A 27,881-nucleotide genomic window follows, 5' to 3' on the forward strand; every position below is an offset into this window, starting at 1 on the left:
GACCATCTACAGTAAAGCTCTATTTTATTTTCATCTCGTCTTTCCTGTAAAGCAGCGTTTGTGAGCGCAGGGCTTATGGTTATTGGATCGCGGCCGTTACCGTGGAAACCGATATATAACAGCGCCTCCTGCTGGCAGAGAATGAATCTGCATTTGCAAGTCTGTGGGAAACACACGTGTCTGTCAGCAAACATTAATAAAAAACATGCTTCAGAACTGTTTTGAGAAGGTGCTTAAGTGCTGAGCCATGTATTATTACTATTACTATTACTATCATGTAACTATCTTTTATGAGATGACGGGGACAAGAGAAAATCGGCCTGCCCTGATTTCTAAATATAAGCATCAACCAGAGGAAAAAAAAGTGTGTGCCACTTTTGCACATGCTAATGTATTTTGAATGTTATACATGTTTATTAAAAACAATTGTTACGGACCTTTGACATTGATGAAAATTCTGATTTTGACCTTAAAATGTAACTTTTGAGATGCACTGCTCTTCTCTCTGGTGGCATCCATGGTGGCGCCGCACGCAAGAGCGTTCTGCGCATGCGCAGACACGTCAAAGTTCCGTGACAAGGTCGAATTTCGTAAACATTGCGTCGGGGCGCTGTTGTCTTCCATACAACTGTCTCTACCGAATATTAACTAAAAAAATAAGCGATTTTATGCATGCGTAGGTCACGTGTGAGGTGTTATAACGCGTTGTCTGCAGTGTCCGCGGAAAGAGGCGTGTCTCCCGCGTCTGCGGTTACATTGTGACACCGGAGTTCATTAAGATACAGATAAAGATCAGATCTGACCGACACTCGTCAGACCAGTCTGAGCTGGAAAAGGAAGTAAAATGAGTGCAGCTCTCTTAAACAGACTGAAGCCCGCAGTGAGTTTAGCGAGCCGCCTGTGGAGCTGCAAACCCCTGCGGATCGAGCCGAGCAGCGCAGCCGCCTCAGTGAGACTCTACAGCGGACTGATGGAGCCCCGAGCGCCGCTCTTCAGACAGGTGAGCCGTACAGGCGCGAAAACACGCGGGTGTTTGTGTGTTTAATGGCCTTCAGGAAGCGCTAAACACTGGGAAGAATAACAACAACAGATCCAAAGCAAGGTTATATAAGACTTCTTCTGATACACAACGATCTGAGGGACTTACACCGGCAATATAAAGCAATAAAGACACATAAAAGTTAAAGTTAAACTTTTATCACAGAACTTTGAGCTGTGATGGATTTATGTGGTTCTCTACACACTGTATATACATCGACTGAAAACGTAATGCAAAAAAGATTTTTGTTATTCCTGAATGCTAAAACGAGCATATGACATTGAAACATCATCTATTGACTTTCTGTGAGTGACAGTCTGTTACAAATGTATCAACGCAACATTTAGAGCCAGTCTGTTACTACAGCCACTGTTACTGCTGTTAAACCATACAATCAAACAGAATAGGTCTATATATATGTGTGCGTGTGTGTGTTATTTAGTGATATCTGTGGTCAGTAATAGCACATGAGCAGTGTTTTACTATGGTATGTTGCCAGGAACAGTAGTGGCAGTGTACAGATGACAGATATGAGATATGAGTGCAGTGCTGACTCACGCTGACTGATCCAGGCTCTGTTGTGTTGTTCCTGTAGCTCTTCGAGTCTGAGAGCAGCACGTACACATACCTGCTGGCGGATGCTGACAGCCGAGAGGCCGTTCTGATCGATCCAGTGCTGGAGACGGTGGACAGAGATCTGAAGCTCATCAATGAACTGGGCCTGACGCTCAAAGTGGCCTGTAAGCATCTCTTTTATTACTCCCATCTTAAACAGATAACCTGGGCTTGGGGTATTAAACTCGGAGTAAAAAAAGATTGAGAACCGCTGTTTTAGAGCGACGTCTATCACACAAGACTCCATCGCTCTGCATCTCATGCTTTTAAATAGAAGAAGTACTCTTTGTGATCGTTTTTCAGGTCTTTTGTATTAAACTATACATACACACATGATTCTGCGTTGTTTCTAATTGTTTAATCAGCTTAATGAATTATATATGGTTTATAAACATTATAAAAAAAATGATGCACTTTTTTTAAAGATAGTCATGTTATTTTATTGTTTTAATAAATGTGCATTAGTAATATTTAGCTCAATGAACTGAAATTATGCCTTTTAAATTCAAATAGAATTCTAATATTTAAGTACAAAATTCTAATATATATATAAAAAATCTGTAATTCAACACATTCACATTCTTTCTTGGAAAAGGAAGAATCGCTATATCTTCCGAAAGTGACCAGCAGTGTTTCAGCATTACATAAAAGTAATGTCACAAATCAGAAAATGTCATTTTAACATCAGTGTGAACATACAAAAAAAAAAAAAGAATGAATGATGCTAATTTTATATCATTGTAATTTTCCTTTCCATACACTTTAAGTACTTCTTCATAAACCACAGCAAAAACTACAGACTGAGAAAGTTCAAACATGATTAAAGACAAGTGAACAGTCAGTAAAAAAGGAAGAAATACACTATTTACAAGCAGAGATCAAATACCAGTAGTATTCAGTTACAGACATGTACTGATTCAGTGTAAAATAACACTGCATTGTGTTCACTGTCTGAATAATAATAATCTTTGTTAAAGATTAATATAAGTGACACTTTCAGCAGCATGTGTTTATAGGCTCCTGTCCCTTTAAGACATGTCTCCGGTGTGTGTGTGTGTGAGTGTGAGAGGGAGAGTGTGTGTGTGTGTGCGTGTGTGTGCTATATGCACTAAAACTTTGACCTTTTGCAACGATTTAATTTAAGTAGCCTTTTAATAAAATGATTCAGGTATTGCACGCCCATGCAATTTGGATACATCGTGCAGCCCGTAATGATGATGATGATGATGAAGGCTTGTTCTCTGCAGTGAACACTCACTGTCACGCCGATCACATCACTGGCACCGGACTCCTGAAGAAGAAGGTGTTTGGTCTGAAGAGTGCCATCTCCAAACACAGCGGAGCCGCTGCTGACATCCAGCTGTCGGAGGGAGACCGCATCAGCTTCGGCAGACACGTACGAGCACGCACCTCAAATCATTGTTTTAGATATAAACAACTAGAATAATATAATTCAGTATTGCATGTGATTAGAGCAATGCAATAAACTTAAAATCAACACATTTAAAAACAAGTTCATGACTGGGTCGTTTACAGTCAGTTTATTTAAATTAAATATATCAATATATAATACAAATTAATATGAATAAATATAATCTAAAAATAAATACAACAAAATATATTATATACAATATAATATTGCAAGTGACCAGGGCAATGCAAAATGTAAAAAAATATATGAAGTATTAAAAAACAAGCTTGTGACCTGGTCGAATGTAAAAAAAATTAAATAAAACAAATATATAATTTTTTTATTTTATATAATTTAATATTGGACGTGATCAGGCCACATTGATTCAAAAACAAGATCATGACTGGGTCAATTACAATCAGTTTATTAATATTAAATATAAATGTCAAAAATATAATAAATACAAAATATGTAATAAAGTATATAAAAAAATAATATTTTAATATTGCAATTAATCAAAGCAATGCAATGCATTTCAGAATCCACACTACAAAAACAAGATCATGACTGAGAGTTTATTTATATTCAATATAAACAAATAAATATAATTATATATAATCTAAAAATATATAAAATAAAATCATTTAAAATGTAATACATTATAAATGTGGTTAAAAAAATAAGCTCATTTACAGTTAGTATATTAATAATAAATAGGGTTAATAAATATATAATAAAGTGATCAGTGCAATGCAATACAGTACATTTTAAAATCCATGCTATTTAAAAATAAGCTTTGGTCATTTGCAGTCAGTATATTAACATTAAATATAAATAGAAATATTATATAATGTAATATATAAATATTAGTCCTGTCAAACAATTAAATGATTGTTTAAAAAAATATATATATATGGTGGTGTGCTGTGTATATTTATTATGTATTATAAATACACACACATGCACATATATATTTAAGATTACTATGTTACGTTTATATACTGTATTAAATATATTTATATATAATATAAATATATGCATCTAAATGCATTTAAATATTTTCAAAATATATGCTATGTGTGTGTGTGTGTGTGTATTTATATATGCATAATCAATAAACTCAGCACACATATATTATGTTTACAGAAACATATTTTGGATACAATTAATTATTTGACAGCACTAATATAATCTAAAACTGAATGTACTATTGCAGTAAATCTTGAATCCAGACTAACTGAAAAATAAGATCATGAGCGTGATTCTCTCTGACTCTGATCATCTGATAACAGCACTGTTAAACATCACGAAGGTCTTTCTTGTAGTCTGTTACTGGCCCTGCTGATGGTTTACAGTGTTGAGTCCTGTAATGAATCAAGTGCTGAATATGACTCTTATTTCAGAGTCTGACGGTGCGAGAGACGCCGGGACACACAGACGGATGCGTGACGTACATCTCTGAAGACGAGCGCATGGCCTTCACCGGCGACGCTCTGCTCATCCGCGGCTGCGGACGCACGGACTTCCAGCAAGGTCCGAACACACACACACACACACACACACACCGCCGAGGACCGTAGCGACTCAGACGAGTGCAGTTCTAGCTTTTAGAATAACAGTCAGTGCATCAAAAATAATTCAGTGCAAGAAAAATAATGTAGGAATTCACACTATATTTCACTAAAACAAAACAAGGAAGAGTGAGATTCAATCTCGTACATTTCTATGCACCAATATAACCACACACAGTCATAAATGGCAATATTTACCTGCCCTTATTGTGAAACTAGTCAAATGATGATCTGTTTAGAAAGTGCATTACAAAAATCAAAAAGCAGAATAAAATCTCTGAAGCTGTAATATATTAATATTTTAATATCTACATCATCCAGCACTGATGGCTGCTTGTAGCGTTTCTGTATTTAGTTGTTGTTGTAGTACTTCAGATGTCCACATGATGGCGCCACAGTAACGCTCTGCACCTGTCTTCCTTCAGGTAGTCCTCAGAAACTGTATGAGTCTGTCCATAAGAAGATCTTCAGTCTGCCGGGACACTGCTTCATTTACCCTGCTCACGACTACAAGGGTACGAGATGACACTCCTCATTTACCGCGGTACACTGTTCGACTACTTAGTGAGGTTACTAGCATCTAGGGCCCTATCAAATCTGTTTTATTTCTTCTTCCCAAATTCAATTTTTTTTTTCTTTTTTTTTTTTCTGGACTCCTTTTCAATGATTTAATTAAATTGTAGCAATCACAAAACGTGTCTAATTGTTTTAAAGCATGAAAATTATACAATTTAATATCAATTTATTAAAAGTTTAATAAGTCCTATGAAATATTTTATTTTTTCTGTTTCATTGCTACCAAATTCTGCTGAAGCATGCCTCGTTATTTAAATACATAAAAAACTATTCAACTTCGTAAAATGTTTCAAATAACTCTGTGGCAGAAATTGTGTATTTTAATTTTCAAATGCAGGCATAAAACATACATTTTTCTTTTAATGAAATGAAAAACTTTTTGGCAAACAAAGGTTAAATATTAAACCGAACACATGGAAGAATTATTGTGTTATTATTGTGTGTGTGTGTCCCTGTGTGTGTGTGTGTGTCTCTATGTGTCTCTCTGTGTGCGTGTGTGTGTGTTTGTGTGTGTGTCTCTGTGTGAGTGAGTGTGAGTGTGTGTGTGTGTGGTGTGTGTGTCTCTGTGTCTCTATGTGTGTGTGTGTGAGTGTCTCTGTGTCTCTGTGTGTGTGTGTGTGTGTGTGAGTGTGTGTGTCTCTGTGTCTCTGTGTGTGCGTGTGTGTGTGTTTGTGTGTGTGTTTCTGTGTGAGTGAGTGTGAGTGAGTGTGTGTGTGTGTGTGTGTCTCTGTGTGTGTGTGTGTGTGTGTGTGTGTGTGTGGTGTGTGTGTGGTGTGTGTGTCTCTGTGTCTCTGTGTGTGTGTGGTGTTTGTGTGTGTCTCTGTGTCTCTGTGTGTGTGTGTGTGTGTGTGTGAGTGTGTGTGTGTGTGTGTGTGTGTGTGTCTCTGTGTGTGTGTGTGTGTGGTGTGTGTGTGTGTGTGTGTGTGTGTGTGTGGTGTGTGTGTCTCTGTGTGTGTGTGTGTGTGTGTGTGTCTCTGTGTCTCTGTGTGTGTGTGTGTGTGTGTGTGTGTGTGTGTGTGTGAGTGTGTGTGTGTGTCTCTGTGTGTGTGTGTGTGTGTGTGTGTGTCTCTCTCTCTGTGTGTGTGTGTGTGTGTGTGTGTGTGTCTCTCTCTCTGTGTGTGTGTGTGTGTGTGTCTCTCTCTCTCTCTGTGAGTGGTGTGTATCTGTGTGTGTGTGTGTGTGTGTGTCTCTGTGTGTGTGTCTGTGTGTCTCTCTCTCTCTGTGTGTGTGTGTGTGTGTGTGTGTGTGTGTGTGTGTGTGTGTGGTGTGTGTGTGTCTCTGTGTGTGTGTGTGTGTGTGTGTGTATGATCTCATAGGGTTGTGTGATCTATTCTCCTGTGTGTCTCTGCAGGGCAGACCGTCTCCACCGTGGATGAGGAGAAGAAGTTCAATCCGCGGCTGACGAAGTCTCTCTCTGAGTTTGAGAACATCATGAACAACCTCAACCTCCCCAAACCTAAGAAAATAGGTACAGGATCTGTTTATCACTGCTGCGGACGCTGCAGAGAACTAGCAGTGTAAATCACATATTGTGTGTGGGAATAATTGGGATTTTTCAGCAGTCACTTTTGCTCTTCTGCATTTATTTAATCGAATTACAGTAAAATTTAAAATATTATTACAATTTAAATCATCAGTTTTCTGTGTGAATCTGTGTTAAAGTGTAATGTATTTCTGTGATGCTCCGCTGTATTTTCAGCATCATTCCTCCAGTCTTCAGTGTCACATGATCTTCAGAAATCAGAATAATATGATGATTTACTGCTCAAGAAACATTTCTGATTATCAATTATTGATAACATTAATAGTTCTGTGGAAACCGTGATGCATTTTATTTTTCATGATCCACAGATGAATAGAAAGTGAAAATGAACAGCATTTATTTGAAATAGAAATCTTTTGTGACATTATAAATCTCTTTAGTCACATCTTTGCATCTTTGATTATTTTTTATTTTGTAAATCATCATATTATTCTGATTTCTGAAGATCATGTGACACTGAAGACTGGAGGAATGATGCTGAAAATACAGAAATACATTACACTTTAACACAGATTCACACAGAAAACTGCATTTTAAATAGCAATAATATTTCAAAATTTTTACTGTATTTTTAATCAAATCAACACAGCTTTGGTGAGCAGAAGACGCTGCACTTTTGTGTCTCTGTTTCACAGGAACCAGAAGTGTTATTTCACACCGGTGCTACAGACACCAATCCTTTATCACTTTTATTCTGAATGTGTTGTGTTTCTCTCAGATCAGCGTGTTGTTTTTGGCGTGCACACGTGAGAGCGAGTCGAACCCGTTCTAGTTTAGTGTGGCACAGGTTCACCGCGAGTGAACGATGTGTTTCTCAGCGTTTGGGGATGTGTTCTAATCGCAGGATGAGTGAGAACATGTCGTCTGCTCAGGTTCGTCGGGGTGTGTCGTGTTGCTCATCCTGAGCTTCGGTAGATCCCACGCTTCTGCTGTTCATGACTTACTCTTTCGGTTCCTCAAAGAACCGTCTTTCTACGATCCGAAGAACCTTCTTCTCATGAAGCAGCTTTATTTTTAAGAGTGAGGTGATCTCCGTCTGCTTTATTCGGTCGATCATGTGACTCTATATTTGTACTTGGGTTTTAAAAAGGCGCTGTATAAATAAAACCTCTTATAATTATTATTATTATCTGATGTCGTCACTGTGTATCTTTGAATCCACAGATATATCGGTGCCTGCGAACCTGGTGTGTGGACTTCATGACGTCTGAACGTGGACGAACAAAGCTGACGTTAATCAAATGGTTGTAATTTTATCGATGTTAAAACTTCATGCAGTGATGATATTTGATATTCGATTCAGGGTTAATGCATAAACCAGAACAAAAAACACTGTTTAAGAATATGTTGGGATTTTATTAAATACTTTACTAAATCTGTGTATAATATCACGCTTGGAGTAATGATGATCAAGTGCTCTTTCAGCTTTAAATGATCAAGTGCTCTTGTAATGTGAAATGCATCTAATCATATATTTGGTAAGAGAAGTCTCCATTTAATCTGTTTTTAATAAATGTTGGTCAGTTTTTCGCCTCTTTTGGGCTTCTTTTTGATGTTTCTCAGTGTTGCATTTCTACAAATGTCTTCACCGTCAGGACGGACGAGAAAAACCAGCTTGATTTGCAAGTGAAATGTCCTGGAAGTCCATGCTTTTATCAGCACAAGTCTCTGATCCGATCTTCACTGCTTCATTCACGTGCTAATGATGATCTCGGAGTTTCTGTCGTCTTGAATTTTAGACCTAAAGCTTTTACTACAGAAGATCAAGGACAGGAGTGTGATGTCATCAGCACTGGTGCACTGCAAACACGATTCATACGCTTGTCTTCCAATACAAGATTCATAAAGAACAATGCATTTACTTTTGTGCTTGTGCTTGTTTTTTAAGAATATTTCGTAATCATAGAATTTATTTGTAAGTTTGAAAGTGCTACAGATCTTGTACTGTGACAGTAATAGTTAATAAGAAAACTTAATAAAGATTATTAAGTGTTTTTGTCATGTTTTTCAGTACAAATATCTTCAGATTTACTGATTAAGAGTAAGTCTTGGTTTCTAATTGATTGATTGATCAATTGATTTCCTCAAAATGTAATAAATGTTCAGTGTTCAGCCTCGGCTCTGTTTTAAGTGACTCACTTCTGCAGATTTATGAGTGCACTAGATGTGAAAATCACATGGTTCCGGTCAATCCCTCAGAAGTGAACTGAGCAGCAGCTAAGGGTCATTCCTCTTAAAAACCCTTAAGGTACATGAGGTCAAACACAGCTAATGAACCTGGTTGTTTATACAATAATATAATAAAATAACGATTTAGCTCATTGCCTGATTTTTTTTAATTATTGCAATTATCAGACAGATTTTTTTCATTTGAATAAAGATAATTAGAGATAATTGTTTTTTTTATTCCCTTTCCTTTCATGTCATTATCCATCAAAGAATTGTCTCATTTAAAAATATAATATTGCGTGTGTGTTTGTGTGCGTGTGTTATTATAGTTAACTAAAACTGAAACTAAAAACACTTTCATTACCTGAAACGTTGACTGAAATAAAATAGCCTGCCAAAACCTTTTTATTTCAGCTATTTGCAAAGAAAATATTTTTAACTGAGTTTAATTTTGATATACTAAAACTAAAAAAAAAAAAAAAAAACATTTAAAAAATCGTGAAATTATTATTGAATTTTTTTTACTATATAGAATACAAAAACTGTTAAAAAATGAAAAAAATCTGATTGAAAATATTACTTAAAGCCACAATAAATCTACGAGGGGTTTTTTATGTTATATTTAGAGAACCTGTGTACCGGGCTGTGTTTTAAATCCTAGTCTGGCGCCCTGTGTAGACAGCGTGCTAGAGCGTCACGTGATCCTGACGCTGGCTCCAGCGCGCCGCCCACACGCTGTCTGTGTAGGAGGGGCTATAGAGATTGAGACGCGGCCACTGTGACACAAACACACTCTCTCTCTCTTTCTCTCTCTCTCTCACACACACACACTACTGAGTGAAAGTTGGAAATCCCGCTGGTATCACTTCACATGAAAAGCCCGTTTAAAGCCGCTCTGGAGTTTATTTCTCGTTATTGTGTCGTCATCAGACTCCAGGACCGTTGGCGGATTTGAAGCGGAAGTTCTTCTCAGGTAAGTTATGATCGGAACGTTTATCAGTTTATCGATAAACCAGACGCGCTGATTAGAGCGACAGCGACGCGATTAACCGCACGCTTCCGCGGGAATCATGTAAAAGTATTTAACTCTTGTTCAGAATCAGATATTTTAATTCTTGACTGAAGTGATTGATTGACAGAGATGATTGACAGCTACTAAACCCCGCCTTCTGAAGCTAAACTACCGGTAACTAACCTTGACTAAACTTGCTCGGTTTAAACTCTAGAGACGGTTTATAATAGTGAAATACTTAAGTAAATAAAAACACTTTAATGATTTAACGTAGTCGTTATTAAAAACATTGTAAATATCAAACTAAACCAGTTATGATTAATGAGACTACGGTAGTTTACTCTGAAAGTTAATTAAAATGTGTTTACTGCGTCAGTTTATCTGCCAACAGCTTTAGTGATGGATGTTTAGTGGATTTACTGTAAATATTACGTAACTTTAAGTGTTCACTACATTTGTATAAATCATATTTGATGTCATTGTTATGTATAAACCAGCATTATATCAGCTGTCAATCACTTCAGAGAAAAAACAACAACTGTTTATACACACACACATATATATATATATATATATATATATATATATATATATATATATATATATATATATATAGAGTTTATTTGTTTTTTATTAATGAAATGAAACAGTAAAATTGAAAGATAAAAGTAGATGTAAACATATTTAAAATTTGGTTAAATAAATCAGGTTATGGTTAGCATCATGTCAGGCATCAGTTACTTTTTAACAGAAAAAAACCCCAATCTAAATCAAGAATTAAAAATTACAATCTAGCAAACTCATGTATTTGGATTTAAATTAAATAATAAATAAATATAAAAATAAATTAGGGTTAGCATTATGTCAGCTGTCAGTCATTTTAGAGAAAAACAGTGTAAGAAATGCAACAAAAAATTAAATGCATGTAATCTGTTTAAAATAAATGTGTATTACATAGATAAAATATATATTAAAATACGTCTAAAATAACTAAATAATATACAAATTATAAAAAAAACGTTTAAATTTTTGTTTAATTAAATTAGCAATTTAATTAAAATAAATCTTCAGTAAATTACATAAAAATGTTAGAAAATTACTAAAATAATAATTAATATAACTAAAATTAAAATAAATAATACATATTATAGTAAATAGAATAATGTTATTATATTAATAAAAAAAAAAATTCTAATAATATTTACGAAATGAATATTTCAGAGTGTAAAATGGGTCTTTATACGGTAGATTTAAATATAAGACTGCCTTTTATATTTTCTGCTGGTGATGTGTGTAGATGTGTGGCCTCAGAAAGACTGTACACCCCAGAATCACAGTAATACTGTTGCGCTGGAGCGGATCTGACCGGCTGGAGAGTGTAATTATAATAACGAGGCGTGCTAAACGAGTGTGTTTCTTCAGCTTAGTTTGAGGAATGCTGCACACAGGTGAGATGCTGTTTAATTCTGTGTTACGAGCCATTTCTTCTAATTATTTGGGAAAATTACTGCAATTTCTGCAAAAATAGTTGAATAGTAAATACTACACATTCTCAGTGTAACACAATATTAGTAGTAGTACCGTAGTATTCTGTTCATTTACCACAAGAGTATTGAGGTTGCTTGAAATACTGCTGGAGAAATAATATGATAATACCTTCATTTTGGGAATATTTACCTTTTTTCCTTTAAAGTTTAAAACCAAGTGAAAAGATGTAGAATGATGATTTAGTACAATGTGACAGTTTTCACATTTTAGGGCATTTAAAGATTAAATATTGTTACACAAGTGTTCACTTTATTTTTGTATACTATACATCACATTAGCTGAAAAAAAAATTATTATAAATATTTTATATAATTTTTAAAAATTATAAATAATTAATAAAAAATTTGTATAATTATAAAATAAATTATCTTTTTAAATAACTTTAAATCACAATTAAACTAATAAATAATTTGATTAAAATAAATAAAAATGGCTCAAATAAAAATAGAGTTCTATAAATAATATGTAACTGTAAAGTGTAGTCAAAAACTATACAGAAATGCACTTTTTCCCAAATAATATTTTAGACATATTTATAGTATTAATATTTCATGTTAGAAATTGAGTCTCCATACATGATGGTTTTTTTTTTTTCTTTTTCTTTTTTTATAGATAGCTTCCTATAAAATTTTAGGATGATTATATTTGTAGCTCCGTTTGACTTTATTTTTATTTTATTGTAAATACCGTCATGTAGATGATCATTGTCATCATGTACAATTGTAAAGTCATGTTATTTGGTCTTTTACCGTAGTATTCTGTAGATACCGTGGTAATATTATAGTATAGTATAGTAGGTCCATGTAAATGATGATGACAGTATCATGTAATTCTGTAAAGTGATTGGGAATACACTGAACAAATACCATGGTAATCCCATAATTCTGAGGCGTTTTCCTAGGAATGGCGGGTGAGCATCTGTGAGGGAATGCTGTTAGTAATGATCAGGAGCTGATGTTTATCTGACACTCCTCTGTAATTACTGTGTTTCTGTCCCTCCGGTCTTTCCAGTGTTTAAAGTGAGCGGAGCGTTCACATCTGCAGTTTCACTATCACTGCTGGACGCTCTGTGTCCACATAAACAGCACATTAGATGGCTTTAGGGAACCTAACTAGTGTTTACACACTTGTTTAAGTGCACTTCCTGCTTCACTAACACCCAGGGAGCTGTCTATTTAGGCTGCATTATTTGTTATGCTGACTTCTAAGAAACTTAGCGTTTAGCTGTAGAGCAAATCAAAATTTCTATTATTTTTATTTTATTTATACACAATTATTTGATATTTGTATTATTTTATGCTGCCTTCTGAGACACTTTCTTTTATATCCATAGAACATATGAAACATTACATTATTTTATATATTTTTATATATATTATATAATTTATTACATGTTTATATTTAAATTAAATATATTTAAATATTAAATAAAATTAAATATTTATTTATTTAAGAACTTATTTTAGCCAAAGAGCAGAAAATATTTTACTTTATTATTTAATATTTATAATTTATATCATGCTGCCTTCTAAGACACTTTCTTTTATAGCCAAAGAACAGATAAAACATTTAATTATTTTATATATATATATATATATATATATATATATTATTACATATGTTTATATTTAAATGAAGTACATTTAAATATAAAATTAAATTAAATATTAATTTAAGACCTTATTTTAGACAAATTAATATTTAATATTTATATTGTATATTATGCTGCCTTCTAAGACACTTTCTTTTATAGCCAAAAACGGATAACATTTATTTTACATTATTATATATATTGTCATATTTTTATTACATATGTGTATATTTAAATTAAATATTTAAATATAAAATTAAATTCAATATTTATTTAAAACCTTATTTTAGCCAAAGAGCGGAAAATATTTATTTTACTATTTAATTTTTAAATTGTACATTATACCTTCTAAGAAAACGGATAAAATGTATTTTACATTATTTTATATATTATTATAATATTATATTATATTTTATATTATATATTATAAATGTAAAAATATTTTTTTATTTATTTAAGACCTTATTTTAGCCAAAGAGTAGAAAATATTTTATTTTATTATGTAATATTTATATGTTATATTATGCTGTCTTCTGCGATGGCTTCTTTTAGCCAAACACCTACAAAGAGGATTTATATTATTTTATATGTGTTATTTATTTATTTTATATTATGCTTCCTTCTAAAAAGAGCCAAAGATGCAAATGCAATTATTATTATTTTATTTTTATATTGTACTTTATACTTTTATATATTTTACTGCATACTTTTAGCCAAAGAGCAGATCAAATTTGATATAATATTTTTTAAATATTTATTTTATATTAAGCTTTTTTCTAAGACGCCCTCTAATAGACAAATAGCAGATGTTATATAATTTTATATAAATGTAATTTTAATATATTGTATGAGCATCGCACGTATCTTTGCAGAGATGTCGTATTGGAGGAACAAGTCTGTTTTGTTTGTCATCTCATCAGGGTTTAGCTGTTAGTTAGAACCTGCCAGGTCTAGTTTTGATCAACGGTACATGTAGTAAATACACACACAATGAGACCTGCTTTTGTCATGAAGGCCTTCTGTTTAAACAAGCTATTGTGTGTGTGTATGTGTGTGTGTGTGTTCAGAGAGGCTGTGGTTATTCTGGGAACAGACTCAATCTCTCTCTCTCTGTGGAAATATGAAACCGGTCTGTGACATTTCAGAAGCCACTTCCTCCGGTGTGTTGGAGTTTTATATTTATCTGTGTGCTGCGAGTCCTAATAAGGCCGGGCCGGTGTGACGGACAGATCTGGGAACGCTTCGGAGTCTGTTCCCACACTCGGAGTCAGAGTCATTCACACTGGCCTTGATGTGTGTAAACACCTGCTGGAGAAGAAGCAGTGCTATTGATCTACTGTCTGTCATCCTGCTTTCATCTTCACTGCCTTTCCTGTGGCCTTCCTATCGCTCTCTGTCCCACTTTGATTTTTACTAGATGATATTGACCAGTACTGCTTAATTATACCTGATTTTTAAGTGTTCTATAGCCAATACAAATTAAAATATATATAAATAAATTATAATAATTTAATTAAATATATATATTTATATAGCTAAGCTAAAAAAAGCATATATATAGATATCGATATAAAAAATTTTTTTTTAATTACGCTACTACACTATAATTAAATAATTAATTACTTGTTATTTTTTTTATTTGCTAATATTGATGTTACATTTTTAGATATTTACAGTCAATAAATACTTTAATACTAAATTGTTTACATTTTCTGCCTTTTGGCACAATGATAATTATTATTATACTCCAGCAGAAAATTAAATATTAATTTTAATCATTTAGATTTAGATTGAAATCACACAAACACATATATAATATTTTAATAATTAAATTATTAATAGATTTGCCTTTTAAGTTAAAGTTAATAAATTATTTAAAAGTGTGTATTATTTGAAATAAACTGTTTTTAAAATTTACTTAATTGTTTAACTTACATTTTTAGTTTTTAATAGCAATATTTAAAAATATTTTTTTTTTTTTTAAACAGACAATGATAATTATTGTTTTACTTAGCAATTAAATAATGTTATAAATATTTAAATAGTAATAATTTAGATTAAAATGCCAGTGTTGAGCATTTCTGTAACACATTTGATTTTACCTGTGAATTAATGGCTGTTGTGCAAAATTTTTTGCTCTTTAATTTAAGAAAGCAACCTCTAGAACAGATTATACTCTGTTTACCCATCAGGATTTCACTTTTACCGTGTTCAGTGCATGTTAGTTTGAGCATCTGTCATTTGACCCCTGTTTACTGCCTCCCTGGAGCCGGATTGAATTACTGTAACCGGTCTCCACTCCTGTGCAATCAGACATGCCCAGACACAATATGGAGACGCAGAAGAGTCAATGGGACCCGGTCCGGAGATCACCGTGGATCATGAGAGTGGAGCAGAGCCCCGCCTCCTCGGGGGCGGAGTCAGACACAGAGGGCAGCAGCACAGAGAGCGAACGGGTAAATACACGCTTTCCTCTCATAACCAGTCCAGCGGATCGACCGCACTCATCTCTCGCTCTGTGCTTAACCAGCATCGAGTCAAACAGGGAGGCGGAGTCTCGCTGACATCACCCTCCATGCTGCAGCAGCGAATCACAGAGCTCGACCAGCAGAGGGAGGAGCTAAAGATTGAGGTGAGTAACGAGAACTATGATGAAAAACATGACTAAGATGAGACGCTGCCGACATCATTAAACACTAACTGTGACTCTATTAACATGCAATATCATTGACGATAACAGACAAGATTCAAATGTATTTTATAATAATTTATATATATATATATAATCTTTTTTTTTCTTCAATAAAAAAAGGAAAATCCAGAATTTCTCTCTTTTAAAAAGGACACATCTTTGGCCTGTATTTTATAATCTTCACAATCTGACAGCCATTAGCACTGTAGTAGATTTATTTTCTGTAAATGAAAAGGTAATTGATCCATGCTTGTTTTTTGGTGTGCAACTGATGCTTTTGTATGATACTTCTTGTTTTGGTGAAACATCAAACGGCTGTGTGATGTGATGTAAAGGAGTGTTTTGTGGTGCAGCTGCAGCTGGAGGTGGCTCTGCTGCGCGGGGAGCTGCAGACGGAGCAGGAGCGTCTGCGCAGATACACAGAGCAGCTGCAGGTTCTGCAGGAGAAGGACAGGCAGCGGAAGAGCCAGCGCTTGACCATCGGACACAAGGTCTGCATCTGATCTGTTCAGCTTTCTGATGCATGATTACTGTAGGGTTATTATCAGACTGATATCAGAATATATCGGCATCAGCACGGTATGAAAAATTATCCCAATGTGTCTTGTCTATAAGAGGAATACATTAACTCACATGTGCTCAGGGTGAGTCTCATTCTTGAAGAAAACTTTGCCTGAATGGATTCACTGTTTTGGATTACTGCCTTTAAACTGAGAATGCAGAGCAGAATGGGTTTGGGGTGTGTGAATGTAAAGGTTACTACTGCATCATTCTGAGGGGAAATGTGCTGCGATTGATATGTAGTTTATTTATAGTTCAAATAACTTCATTATTGTTTAGTTAAAAAAAATTGCTCTTGAAAAAAGTAACCATAATTACAAATAATTTGATTATAATTTCCACTCAGGAGAGACTTGGTGTCTTTTCAATTAAAAGGAAATATATCAGATATCAGCCAAAATGATTTGCAAAATATCGGCATATCGGGAAAAGTGAGGTGCAAAATATCGGATATTGGGAAAATTTGGTGAAAAATATCGGCATATCGGATATTGGGAAAAATTGAAGTGCAAAATATAAGCATATCGGCCAAAATATCGGAAATTGGGAAAAATTAGATGAAAAATATCGGTTATAGGGATGAATGAGTTGCAAAATATCGGATACAGGGAAAAATGAGGTGCAAAATATCGGATCTAGGGAAAAATGAGGTGCAAAATATCGGATCTAGGGAAAAATGAGGTGCAAAATATGGGATATAGGGAAAAATGAGGTGCAAAATATCGGATATAGGGAAAAATGAGGTGCAAAATATCGGTTATAGGGAAAAATGAGGTGCAAAATATCGGATCTAGGGAAAAATGAGGTGCAAAATATCGGATATAGTGAAAAATTAGTTACAAAATATCTGCATATCGGATATTGGGAAAAATCCAGTATCGTGCATCCCTAATGATTAGTGTTTGAGCTGAAGACATGCTGTCCTTCAGGAGCGAGTTCAGCTGGAGGAGCAGCGTCTGAAGGTGGAGGAGGTGAAGAGGAGGTGTGAGGAGATGGAGAAACAGATTCCCTCGCAGCCAGAAGACCAGCGAGAGCAGCTTCTGCTTCGACTGCAACAGGTGAACACCAACACTGCTGTTTAATGAGGCAATCATTAGGTGTTTCATTTCCTGAGAGTGGACTGTCATATCCACCTCTGACGGATGAGATAGTCTCATAAATATAGTTATACAATGAAAACATTAGGATTTTTCATGTTTTTTAAAGAAGTCTGTAATGCTCACCAATCCTGCATTTATTTGATCCAAAGTACAGCAAAAGCATTCATATTGGAATAATATTTCTTATTTTTTTAAGTTTTTCAAGCATGTGTTTGGTTTCCAGGAGAAGGATGCGCTGGAGGTCACAGTGCGAGCGTTTGAAGACATGGAGTTCCACATCCTGGAGCTGGAGAGCGGAGTGGAAGAGGAGCGAGAAGGAGAGGACGGAGAAACAGAAACGGTCATCGAAAGAGAGATAACCAGAGTACAGCACACACGCAATGCTTCTCAGGTGAGAGGAAACGGTCCGGTTTAACTAGCATCATTCACATGTTTTACACTCCTCTCTAGAAGGATTTGTTGAATGCTCTTCACTTCATTTGCTTAAAGTCTATGTTTGTTAGTACTTCACTTTATATGCACACATCTGTCCAAATCACAGTTGTGAAATTCTTTTTCTGAAAGGAATTTAGTGGGTCTTTATTACACATCGTTATTTCCCAAATAGGTCACTCTCATTGGCTGTTGTGTCGCTCACACTGGCCTCTCATTGGCTGTTATGTCATCAGTATGTTATGCAGCACTGAGCGTGAGCAGAAGTATTGCTGACACACCAAACACAGTCACATGATGCAGTAAACAAACTAATTGTATTAAAAACAGAGAGAGAGAGAGAGAGAGAGAGAATGTCTCGTTCTCTCTCTGTGACACACACACACACACACACACAGACCAGTACATAAAGAAACATTTAAGAGGGTTTATTCTCCAAATAACTCTAATTTCATGTTGCAGAAACATGTGTTTAGACTCTAGTTCTTGTTCCAAGTTATGTTCCTGTCCACTGAAAGCCACAAAGCCTTGCTAGAAGACAGAAGGCTTGCGTCATGCTTCAGCTTTAGTTTGGCTCAAACTTGAAAGTTAAGTTGCATGACAGGAATGCAATATTTAGGTATTATTATTATTTTGATTTATGTCTCAGTTTTAGTTTGTGCTGTTTACTGTTTTTTTGTTTTTTGTTTTATTTTTTTATAAAGTGAATTGATTTTTGATTTTTATTTAGTTTATTTATATTATTATTTAATTATTTTTTTATTTATATATTTGTATTTGCATTTTTAATGTAATTTGGCAATTAAATGCATTAAATGGATTTCGTTTCCACGGTTATTAATGTATGCAATTTCAGCAATATTAATGTCAATTTTTCTAAAGAGGAAAGTATTGTTCTTAAATAAAGAAAAATGACTTCTTATCTGATTAATCAATAGAAAAATCCGTAGAATACTTGATCACTAAAATAGTCGATAGCTGCAGCCTTACACAGAATACTCTTTACCTTGTGAATAAAGATAAGGATTTTTATTAAAATATAAAAAAGGAGTTAGTTGCAAAGACAAATTATTAAATACCAAGGGTTCACACAAAACAAGGGGAGTCCTCCTTTAGTTACTATGCTGCCCGCAGAAGAGACCAGATGTGCTAAAACACTAGTCACATTTAAATCTAGACTCAAAACTCATCTGTTTAGCTGTGCATTTGTAGAATGAGCACTGTGCAATGTCCAAACATATTACAGTGTATTTTCTATTTCTAACTGTTCTTAAATTCATTTTAAATAAGTCAATTTTTTATCATTTTCAAAGTTTTAAAATTGCTTGTTTTATTTGTATTTATTTTTTTGTTTATTTTACCTTCTTTTATGTAAAGCACTTTGAATTACCATTGTGTACGAAATGTGCTATATAAATAAACTTGCCTACCCTAGTGTGTAGTGTGCAGTGTCTAGTGTGTAGTGTGTAGTATGTACTGTTTAGTATGTAGTATGTAGTGTCTAGTGTGTAATGTGTAGTATGTACTGTTTAGTATGCAGTGTTTAGTATGCAGTGTGTAGTGTGCAGTGTGTACTGTTTAGTGTGTAATATGCAGTGTGTAGTGTACAGTGTTTAGTATGCAGTGTATAGTATGTAGTGTGTAGTGTGCAGTGTGTAGTGTACAGTGTTTAGTATGCAGTGTATAGTATGTAGTGTGCAGTGTGTAGTGTGTAGTAAGCAGTGTGTAGTGTATAGTATGTAGTGTGCAGTGTGTAGTGTGTAGTAAGCAGTGTGTAGTGTATAGTATGTAGTGTGCAGTGTGTAGTAAGCAGTGTGTAGTGTGCAGTATGTAATGTGCAGTGTGTAGTATGTAGTATGCAGTGTGTAGTGTGCAGTGTGTAGTGTGCAGTGTGCAGTGTGTAGTATGCAGTGTGTAGTATGTAGTATGCAGTGTGTAGTATGTAGTATGCAGTGTGTAGTGTGTAGTATGTAGTATGCAGTGTGTAGTGTGCAGTGTGTACTGAGTGTAATGTAGTTGAGGCACACTGTGTGCGGATCTCATTGGCTCAGCTGCTCTGGATGACAGATCTCTGACCCTGAGTCTCTCTGAGCACATCATACATCAGTGCCACACAAACCAGACCAGACTGAAGATCACTGCTGAACGTGTGGCTTCTGTTCACGCTCGAAACCTCTGAACGATCTTGTCTCGCAGGAACGAGTCCAGCAGCTGGAGAAGCAGCTGGAGGACATGGAGAAAGAGAAGGATAAAGCGTTGAGTTCCCTCAGACTGGAGAGGAAGGAGCTGCAGCACAAGTCTCAGAGGGTAAGACGTCTTCACACTGCTTCTGTTAGTGGAAACATGATCTTCTGTAGATGTGGCTCGTGTTCCTCCTTCAGTGTGTGTCTGTGGGGTTTATATGTGCGTCTGAACTCCTCATCCAGTGTTCTTATCGTTAAATAGAACTAAAGATACAAATAACTTCAATTTACAGATATAACATTAGAAAATATTAAACATTAGTTAGTTGCAGAGACAACTTTTCTCATTTTTATTAAAAGTACTAAAATAACAAAATAAAAACGTGATTGACAAAATCAAACACAACACAATAAAAGTCTAAAACTTGAACTAAAATTAAAAAATTCAAAAAATGGAAACTAATGCAAAATATAAATAAGAACTAAGACAAACAAATTTACAAAAATGTTTAATTAAAATAGAAAAAAAACTATGCAAAATTTTTAGTAAATACTACGACAAACAAATTTACTAAAACTAACTAAAATAACAATAAAAAATTATATTAACATGAAAACTAATGCAAAATATAAGTAAATACTAAGACAGTATAGGAATGATACTAAAATAACACTGTCCTGAGCCAGCGTTATCAAAACTATAAATACTCAAAGAAAACATTTGCATTAATTGCAATAAATGGAACATTAACAGAAATAAAATAAAAATATTAAAAAAGCAATAAAAGTGACTAAATCGAACAACAAAATGACTAAAACTTAAACTAAAAATTTTAATATAAAAACAAAAATAAAAACGATTAATAAATACTAAGATGGTATAGTAATGAGATAAGATCACACTTCTCCGAAGCCAGTGTTATTATCGATAACTAAAGCAAAGAATACTAAACAACATTTATGTGAATTGGAATGAAACAGAACTTTCATAGAATACAAGTTAAACTTCGTTTATTTCACTTAGTTCTCATTTTCATTTAGTTCAAGTTGAAGTGATTAAAAACTCTAAAACGGAAACAAAAATGTATAAAAACTAAAGAGACATTAAAAACTGAGAAAATTACTTGAACTTTAAAATGAAAAAAACTTACATGTAAAAAAAACAAAAAAAATTAAACACAAAAATATACAACAAAATAATGCAAAATCTAAATAAATAATTAAAACTGAAAATACTCAAATATGACAAAATAATGCAAAATATAAATAAATAATTAAAGCTGAAAAAGTTAAAATATATGACAACATAATGCAAAATATAAATAATATAAATGGCAAGCCCATGCTAATTTCACAGTATTTTGGCTAAGTTTGGTGAACTCTGACCTGTGAATGTGAAAACATGTGAGCGACAGCAGACTGACCAGATTAGTTGGAAATCTGCTGAATTGCAGTAAAGTGGAGTAGACTGTGTTCTTTTCCATTCTGGATGGGTTATATATTGAGCACCGCGATGCCTTGCTTTAGTGCTGAAGTCACAGTGATTAGAGATCCGCTCGAGTGCAGGAAAGAGTTAGTGAAGAAATAAAGAAGAGAAGAAGAGAGAGAGAGAGAGAGACTGAGAGAGAGAGAGAGAGACTGATTCTCAGAGGAGGACAGCGGTGAGAGTTTCTGTGTGTTATAACACGCTCTGTGAAGAACAGGACACACGGGATTGAGAGCACAGCGACTGCTAACACTGTTGAACTGAAGAAGTGTGTGTGTGTGTAGCAGATGAAGAGTGTGTGTTCCTCGCAGACGCTCATGTGTGTGTGAGTCAGAGAGAGAGAAACGTTTAACTCTGTCATGTTCACACAGCTGCAGAACTGCTCAACTATTCTCACTAGTGCTGTTCAGTCAGGGATCATAGTGACTACAGTGTGTGTGTGTGTGTGTGTGTGTGTGTGTTCAGCAGTTTATTTAGCTAATATCATTGCTCAGGATGTGGCACTCACTAAACATCAAGGACATTTGCCTTTGTAGATTTTGAAAGAGAAGAAGCCTCTCACTGATTGGTCCAACATCACTGGCTCCTCCCCCTGTGTGATGTCACTCAGTCCTCTGGCCACTCACAGAGCAGCACAGGTACAGTGTGAGCAGGTAAGCGAGGTTTGACTGAGTTTCAGCGCTGACTGTGTTCATTATGATGTAGGAATCAGTGAAGGACGGATCCAGTTTTCCTCGCAGACGCAGCTCTCACAGGAAGAACACAGACCGACCGCTCTCGGCTCAAGGTGAGCGCTAACACCTGCTGAAGTCAGGGAGACAGCACAAGCGCGGCTCATTAGCTGTGATTAGAGAGTGTTCGGCTCTGATCGAGGTGTGTCTGTGTGACTGGAACACACTCTCGTACACTCCTCAGTCGTTTATCTGACCGGGAAATCAATCAAACACTGTCTGTGGAGCTCTGGGTGTCCAGTTACACTCAGATAATGATGTTGTTGTTTTGATTTTTAGATTTTTATTTTCGTTTTCCTTTCAGTTAGTTTTAGTTTTTTTTTGTGTGTGTCATTTTTATGATGTTTTTTTTTTTTTTTTTTACTTCTACGTTGTATTTTATTTTTAGTTTAATGAAATTAAATATATGTCTTAAGTTATTTTATGTTTTATAATATTTCAGTTGAGGTTTATTTTACAGTATTTCAATTAATTAATTTAAGTGTAGTTCAAATTAAATTCGATTGATTCAGATTTCTTTCCTAAATGTTTTTTTTTAAATGTTGTTTCTAAATGTAACACTTTTTAAATAGACAGTTCATTTTAAAAAATGTATTCTGTCATCATTTGCACAAAAATGATTGTTTCGGTTTCCATTGGCTTCCATTATATGGTCAAAAATTGTGGTCACCAACATTTTTCAAGATATCTCCTTTTGTGTCGTGTGTGTGTGTGTGTGTGTGTGTATTAGAGGTGTAACAGTTCAAATTACAGCTTTTTATTTGTAATAACAGAATTAATTTGCATGGTTTTGGTTGTAGTTATTGATAATAACCCTGTGTGAAGGTGCATGTGTTTCATTATGAGTCACACACACATTGTGCAACGAGAGTCAGTGAGGATCTAAAGAGATAATGAGTGCATTATGGGACGTGACTGCACTTGATGCTGGAAAGAAGGATGGGAAAAATGTTACTGAGAAGTTTTATTGAAATACTGCAGTTGCCAAAGTAAACTGTGTGTGTGTGTGTGTGTGTGTGTGTGTGTGTGTGTGTGTGTGTGTGTGTGTGTGTGTGTGCGTGTGTGTGTGTGTGTGTGTGTTTGTGTGTGTGCGTGTGTATGTGTGTGTGCGTGTGTGTGTGATGTTCCATGTGAAGCGTCCCTGTAAGATGTTCTCGAGCCGAAGCGTGTGATTACTGATGGACTGTGAATGTTGTTCTGCTGTCAGTGTCGGTGCGGATGACTCCAGACAGACACACCTCTCAGGCTCCGCCTCCTCGTCTCCCTCTGGAGCACAGACTGAGTAATGGACACCGTACTGGACCCAGAGCAGAGCAGAGCGACCCCAACCGATCACACACACCCAGCAACAGCACCAACACCTCCCGCGCCCCCAGGTGAACCACGACACTGTGTGTGTGTGTGAGAGAGAGAGTGTGTGTGTGTGTGTGTGTGTGTGTGTGTGTGTGTGTGTGTGTGTGTGTGTGTGTGTGTGTGTGTGTGTGTGTGTGTGTGTGTGTGTGTGTGTGAAGGCTTTTATCTGAGGTGTATGAATCTGTGTGTAAATGCATTAAACTGTGTGAGTGGAATTCTGTAAAATCAAAAGTTATAATTAAGAGTAAATCGAATAGTCTCAGTCATGGTTGTATTCGTCTGTGTGTGCTGTTATGAGGTTTGTTCAGAAGTGTATCTGTAAGCACTGCTTGTGTTGTGTGAAGTCCACAGAGTCTCCTGGATTTAGTGGAGATGGAGAGGAAGCTGCGAGAGGCCAAAGCGGAGCGGGAACGTCTGCTGAAGGAGAGAGTGAGTCTCTGATCCACAACTCAACACACCTCATTACATCAAAATATACTAAAACTGGGGATATGTTTCAAAATATATTTTCTACCAATCACCAATTTATATATATATATATACAGTACAGACCGAAAGTTTGGAAACATTACTATTTTCAATGTTTTTGAAAGAAGTTTCTTCTGCTCATCAAGCCTGCATTTATTTGATCAAAAATACAGAAAAAACAGTAATATTGTGAAATATTATTACAACTTAAAATAATAGGTTTCTATTTGAATATACTTAAAAAAAATAATTTATTCCTGTGATGCAGCGCTGAATTTTCAGCATCATTCCTCCAGCTTCAGTGTCACATGTAACATCAGTCTATCACATGATCATTTAGAAATCATTCTAATATTCTGATTTATTATGAGTGTTGGAAACAGTTCTGCTGTCTGATATATTTGATCAATAAAAGGTTCAAAAGAACTGCATTTATTAAAAAAAATAAAAATCTAATAATATATATTCTAATAATTGGTTTTCTTTACTATCACTTTTTATCAATTTAACACATCCTTGCTGAATAAAAGTATTGATTTTATTTAAAAAGAAGAAAGAAAAAAAGTACTGACCAGTAGTGTTTATTGTTATTACAAAATATTGATATTTTAAAAACATAGCTTCTTTTTTTATTCATCAAAGTATGCTAAAAAAGTGTCACATGTTCTGAACAAATATTAAGCAGCAGAACTGTTTCCAGCTTTGATAATGAATCATCATATTAGAATGATTTCTAAAGGATCATGTGATAATGATCCTAAAAATTCAGCTTTGCATCACAGAAATAAATGATCATTTAAAGTATAATACATTTTAAAACAATTATTTTAAATTGTAATAATATTTCACAATATTACATTTTTTCCTTTATTTTTGATCAAATAAATGCAGGCTTGATGAGCAGAAGAAACTTCTTTCAAAAAAATTAAAAATAGTAATGTTTCCAAACTTTCGGTCTGTACTGTATATATTTTTGAAAATGCATATATTTCAGTCCAAAAAAAATGCATTCACATGTACATCACATTTAAAGAAAACCTTGATTTGTTGTCTAAAAGACGTGTGAACATTACACATTATGAACAATACTGAAAAAAGAACTCGATTTAAAAATGCTCCAAAAAGTTACTATATATAAAAATATTGAATAATCTAGCCTCATCATTTAGCCTAAATCTAGGTGACTGTAAGACTGGAAATGTATTTTCATGCCCCTGAAATACATTCAGAAATATATTTTTTGGTACTTGGTAAATATTTTTTTGAGCTTTTGTAATATTGCTCATCATTTGTTAAGATCTCAGAGGAGACTCGTGTGTGTTTGCATTTAAGTAAAATCACTTTGCTGTTGCTGTTGCTTCAGCGTCTTCTGTGATTGGATCATTGATCATCACATGACGGATATTCACACCTTTACATTTATTCGTTCATCATCACACACTTTCATTTCAAGTGACTTAGAGATAAGGAGCATCGTAAGAGATGTTCTTAGACTCGCTGATGTGAAACAAGAAGTCAATACTGAGACTAGATTTGGTTTCCAAATGCACACTTCTTTCCTGCACTGAGCCGTTCTAAATAAAGCCAGGCTTGAGGTCTGAATCAGAGTCGTGACGTGGTGTCCGTCTGCACACAGGAGGAGAGACAGCGGCTGCTGGCAGAACAACACCGACACAGAGAGCAGGAATCTCCCAAAATACAGACGGACGCATCCAGACCAGAGCCACACGCTGAGGAGGAGCGACTGCAGACCAGCTCCACACACAGAGACCTGGAGGTACTTCTGATGAGTCAAACACTGCACCAACAACAACTACATGTGCTCCTCTGAGATCAGGACCAGTGTGTGTCCTCATCAATGCTCTGCAGTGAATGGGTGCCGTCAGAATGAGAGTCTGATAAAAACATCCCAATAATCCACAGCACTCCAGTCCATCAGTGAACATCTGGAGAAGACAAAACCTGAAACACATCCAGCATTAAGATGATTTTAACTCAAACACATAGAGTCTATAATCCAGAATAACACTTCCTCCAGTGAACAAGTGTTCTGGTCTGAATCAGGAGAGAAATCTGCACAGATCAAGCAGCGTTTAAACAGATCTAAACTGGATTTTGATGTGAGAGACAACAGCAGATGCACTTTTCACTGGAGGAAGTGTTATTATGGATTACAGACTCTATGTGTTTGAGTTAAAATCATCTTAATGCTGGATGTGTTTCATCTTTTTTATCAGACTCTCATTCTGACGGCACCCATTCACTTCCATTGATGAGACACTGATGCAGTGCTACATTTCCAGCTAATTATAAATCAAATAAAAAGCGTCTGCTGAAGGACTGATGTGTTGTTGTCGTTCAGCAGGGCGTCCCGCTGTCTCTGACGGTGAACTTTGACCTGCGGGCTCACGTGGAGTCTCTGGGTCATAACGTGTCGGGCTGTATGGGGGTCAATCTGTCTGCTCGGAGGTGCGGAGGCTTTCTGACCAAACGTGGAGGACGAGTGAAGACCTGGAGGAGGAGATGGTTCATCTTCGATCTGGACCACCAGAGACTGGCCTACTACACAGGTGACAGAAACACTGGATCACACACACACACACTCAGATTTCATGTGCTGAAATCTGACCGCTCTTCTGCTTGTTTCCTCAGAACTGGATGAGAAGAAGCTGAAAGGTGTGATTTACTTCCAGGCCATCGAGGAGGTTTATTACGACCATCTGCGCACAGCTTCATCAGTGAGCTCACCACCCCACACACAAACACACACACACACACACAGAATCAGGTCTGAGGTTTGTTCTCTCGTGTGGTTCTCAGTCTCCGCGGCCGAGCCTCACCTTCTGTGTCAAGACCTACGAGCGGCTCTTCTTCCTGGCGGCTCACAGCGCTGAAGCCATGAGGATCTGGATGGACGTTATAGTCACGGCCACAGACGAGCACAGCAGATACTGAGGAGCAGAGGATGCTGGGATACCTGCTGTTACACTACACTATTATTTATTAATGATCATTCTTCTTGTATTTTGCCAAGTGTTAATAAATATTTACATTCCAAACAAGGTGTCAGTGTTTCCACGTGCAGCGCTTTCATCCAGCAGGAGTTATTCTGGAGAAATATGAAGAAATATTATTGAAATAAAAACAACTAAAACCTGAAGGACAACACTTTCAAAATGCATCTTTAATAGGACTAAGATGGGGCTTATAAATAATAAAAAAAATAAATAAATAAAAAAAAAAAAATATATATATATATATATATATTCATTTTTAAAGAAAATAATTATATACAATTTTAAAAACATGGTTTAACAAATACAAAATTGTAAAAAAAAAAAAATATCAAGATGCATCTTCTAATTATACTAAGATGGGGCTTATTGTGTGTGTGTGCGCGTGCAAGTGTGTGAGTTTGTGTAAATAAATAAAATTGCCTTGAATTAAAAAAAGGTTTTTAAATATACATATATATATATATATATATATATATTTTTTTTTTTTTTTTTTTTTTTTGGGGGGGGGGGATTATAATGTGAGTGTGTGTGCGTATTATACAAATCAATAAGAATTTTTTTTTTATTTTTTTTATTAAATATATTTTAATATATGTATAATATATAATGGTGCTTATAATGTGCGTGTGTGTGAGTAAATAAACAAAATAAACAAATAAATTTGACTTTAACAAGGCGGTGATGATGATGATGATGATAACCGGAATGTTTATTTACGATCTGATCGAATCTTTTAAATCCGGTTCGTTGATCGTTAGAAGCGTTTTTCAGTCTGAATCTCGG

The 27,881-nt window shown here is 35.1% G+C and overlaps 2 protein-coding genes across 4 annotated transcripts; both read left to right on the top strand.

The window, feature by feature from the left end:
• Positions 1-572: 572 nt before the first annotated feature.
• Positions 573-8,749, top strand: ethe1 (ETHE1 persulfide dioxygenase). Its single transcript, XM_052579203.1, has 7 exons — positions 573-1,000; positions 1,635-1,779; positions 2,902-3,050; positions 4,469-4,598; positions 5,062-5,151; positions 6,564-6,680; positions 7,920-8,749. Exons 1-7 carry the CDS (start codon positions 845-847, stop codon positions 7,964-7,966), a joined length of 834 nt encoding a protein of 277 aa, XP_052435163.1. The 5' UTR covers positions 573-844; the 3' UTR covers positions 7,967-8,749.
• Positions 8,750-9,673: 924 nt separating this feature from the next.
• On the top strand, positions 9,674-27,143 carry phldb3 (pleckstrin homology-like domain, family B, member 3). 3 transcript variants are annotated; one of them, XM_052579204.1, is made up of 16 exons: positions 9,674-9,897; positions 11,234-11,384; positions 15,389-15,531; positions 15,606-15,707; positions 16,121-16,258; positions 17,258-17,386; positions 17,652-17,819; positions 20,057-20,167; positions 22,066-22,167; positions 22,235-22,316; positions 23,468-23,636; positions 23,958-24,042; positions 25,718-25,858; positions 26,444-26,651; positions 26,734-26,819; positions 26,902-27,143. In XM_052579204.1, exons 2-16 carry the CDS (start codon positions 11,372-11,374, stop codon positions 27,034-27,036), a joined length of 1,812 nt encoding a protein of 603 aa, XP_052435164.1. In that variant the 5' UTR covers positions 9,674-9,897; positions 11,234-11,371; the 3' UTR covers positions 27,037-27,143. The 3 variants fall into 3 exon arrangements, with proteins under 3 accessions (XP_052435164.1, XP_052435165.1, XP_052435166.1); XM_052579205.1 differs by having other exon boundaries at positions 26,447-26,651; XM_052579206.1 differs by lacking the exon at positions 11,234-11,384 and having other exon boundaries at positions 9,675-9,897.
• Positions 27,144-27,881: the final 738 nt, after the last annotated feature.

The sequence above is a fragment of the Carassius gibelio genome, chromosome B16, assembly GCF_023724105.1.
Source record: "Carassius gibelio isolate Cgi1373 ecotype wild population from Czech Republic chromosome B16, carGib1.2-hapl.c, whole genome shotgun sequence".
Classification (NCBI taxonomy): domain Eukaryota; kingdom Metazoa; phylum Chordata; class Actinopteri; order Cypriniformes; family Cyprinidae; genus Carassius; species Carassius gibelio.

Coding starts and splice junctions, on each gene's coding strand:
- ethe1 (XM_052579203.1), top strand. CDS start 845: ATGAGTGCAGCTCTCTTAAACAGACTGAAGCCCGCAGTGAGTTTAGCG. Junction 5,152..6,563: donor CCCTGCTCACGACTACAAGG/GTACGAGATGAC, acceptor GTGTCTCTGCAG/GGCAGACCGTCTCCACCGTG. Junction 6,681..7,919: donor CCCCAAACCTAAGAAAATAG/GTACAGGATCTG, acceptor TTGAATCCACAG/ATATATCGGTGCCTGCGAAC.
- phldb3 (XM_052579204.1), top strand. Junction 15,708..16,120: donor GGGAGGAGCTAAAGATTGAG/GTGAGTAACGAG, acceptor TTTGTGGTGCAG/CTGCAGCTGGAGGTGGCTCT. Junction 17,820..20,056: donor ACACACGCAATGCTTCTCAG/GTGAGAGGAAAC, acceptor CTTGTCTCGCAG/GAACGAGTCCAGCAGCTGGA.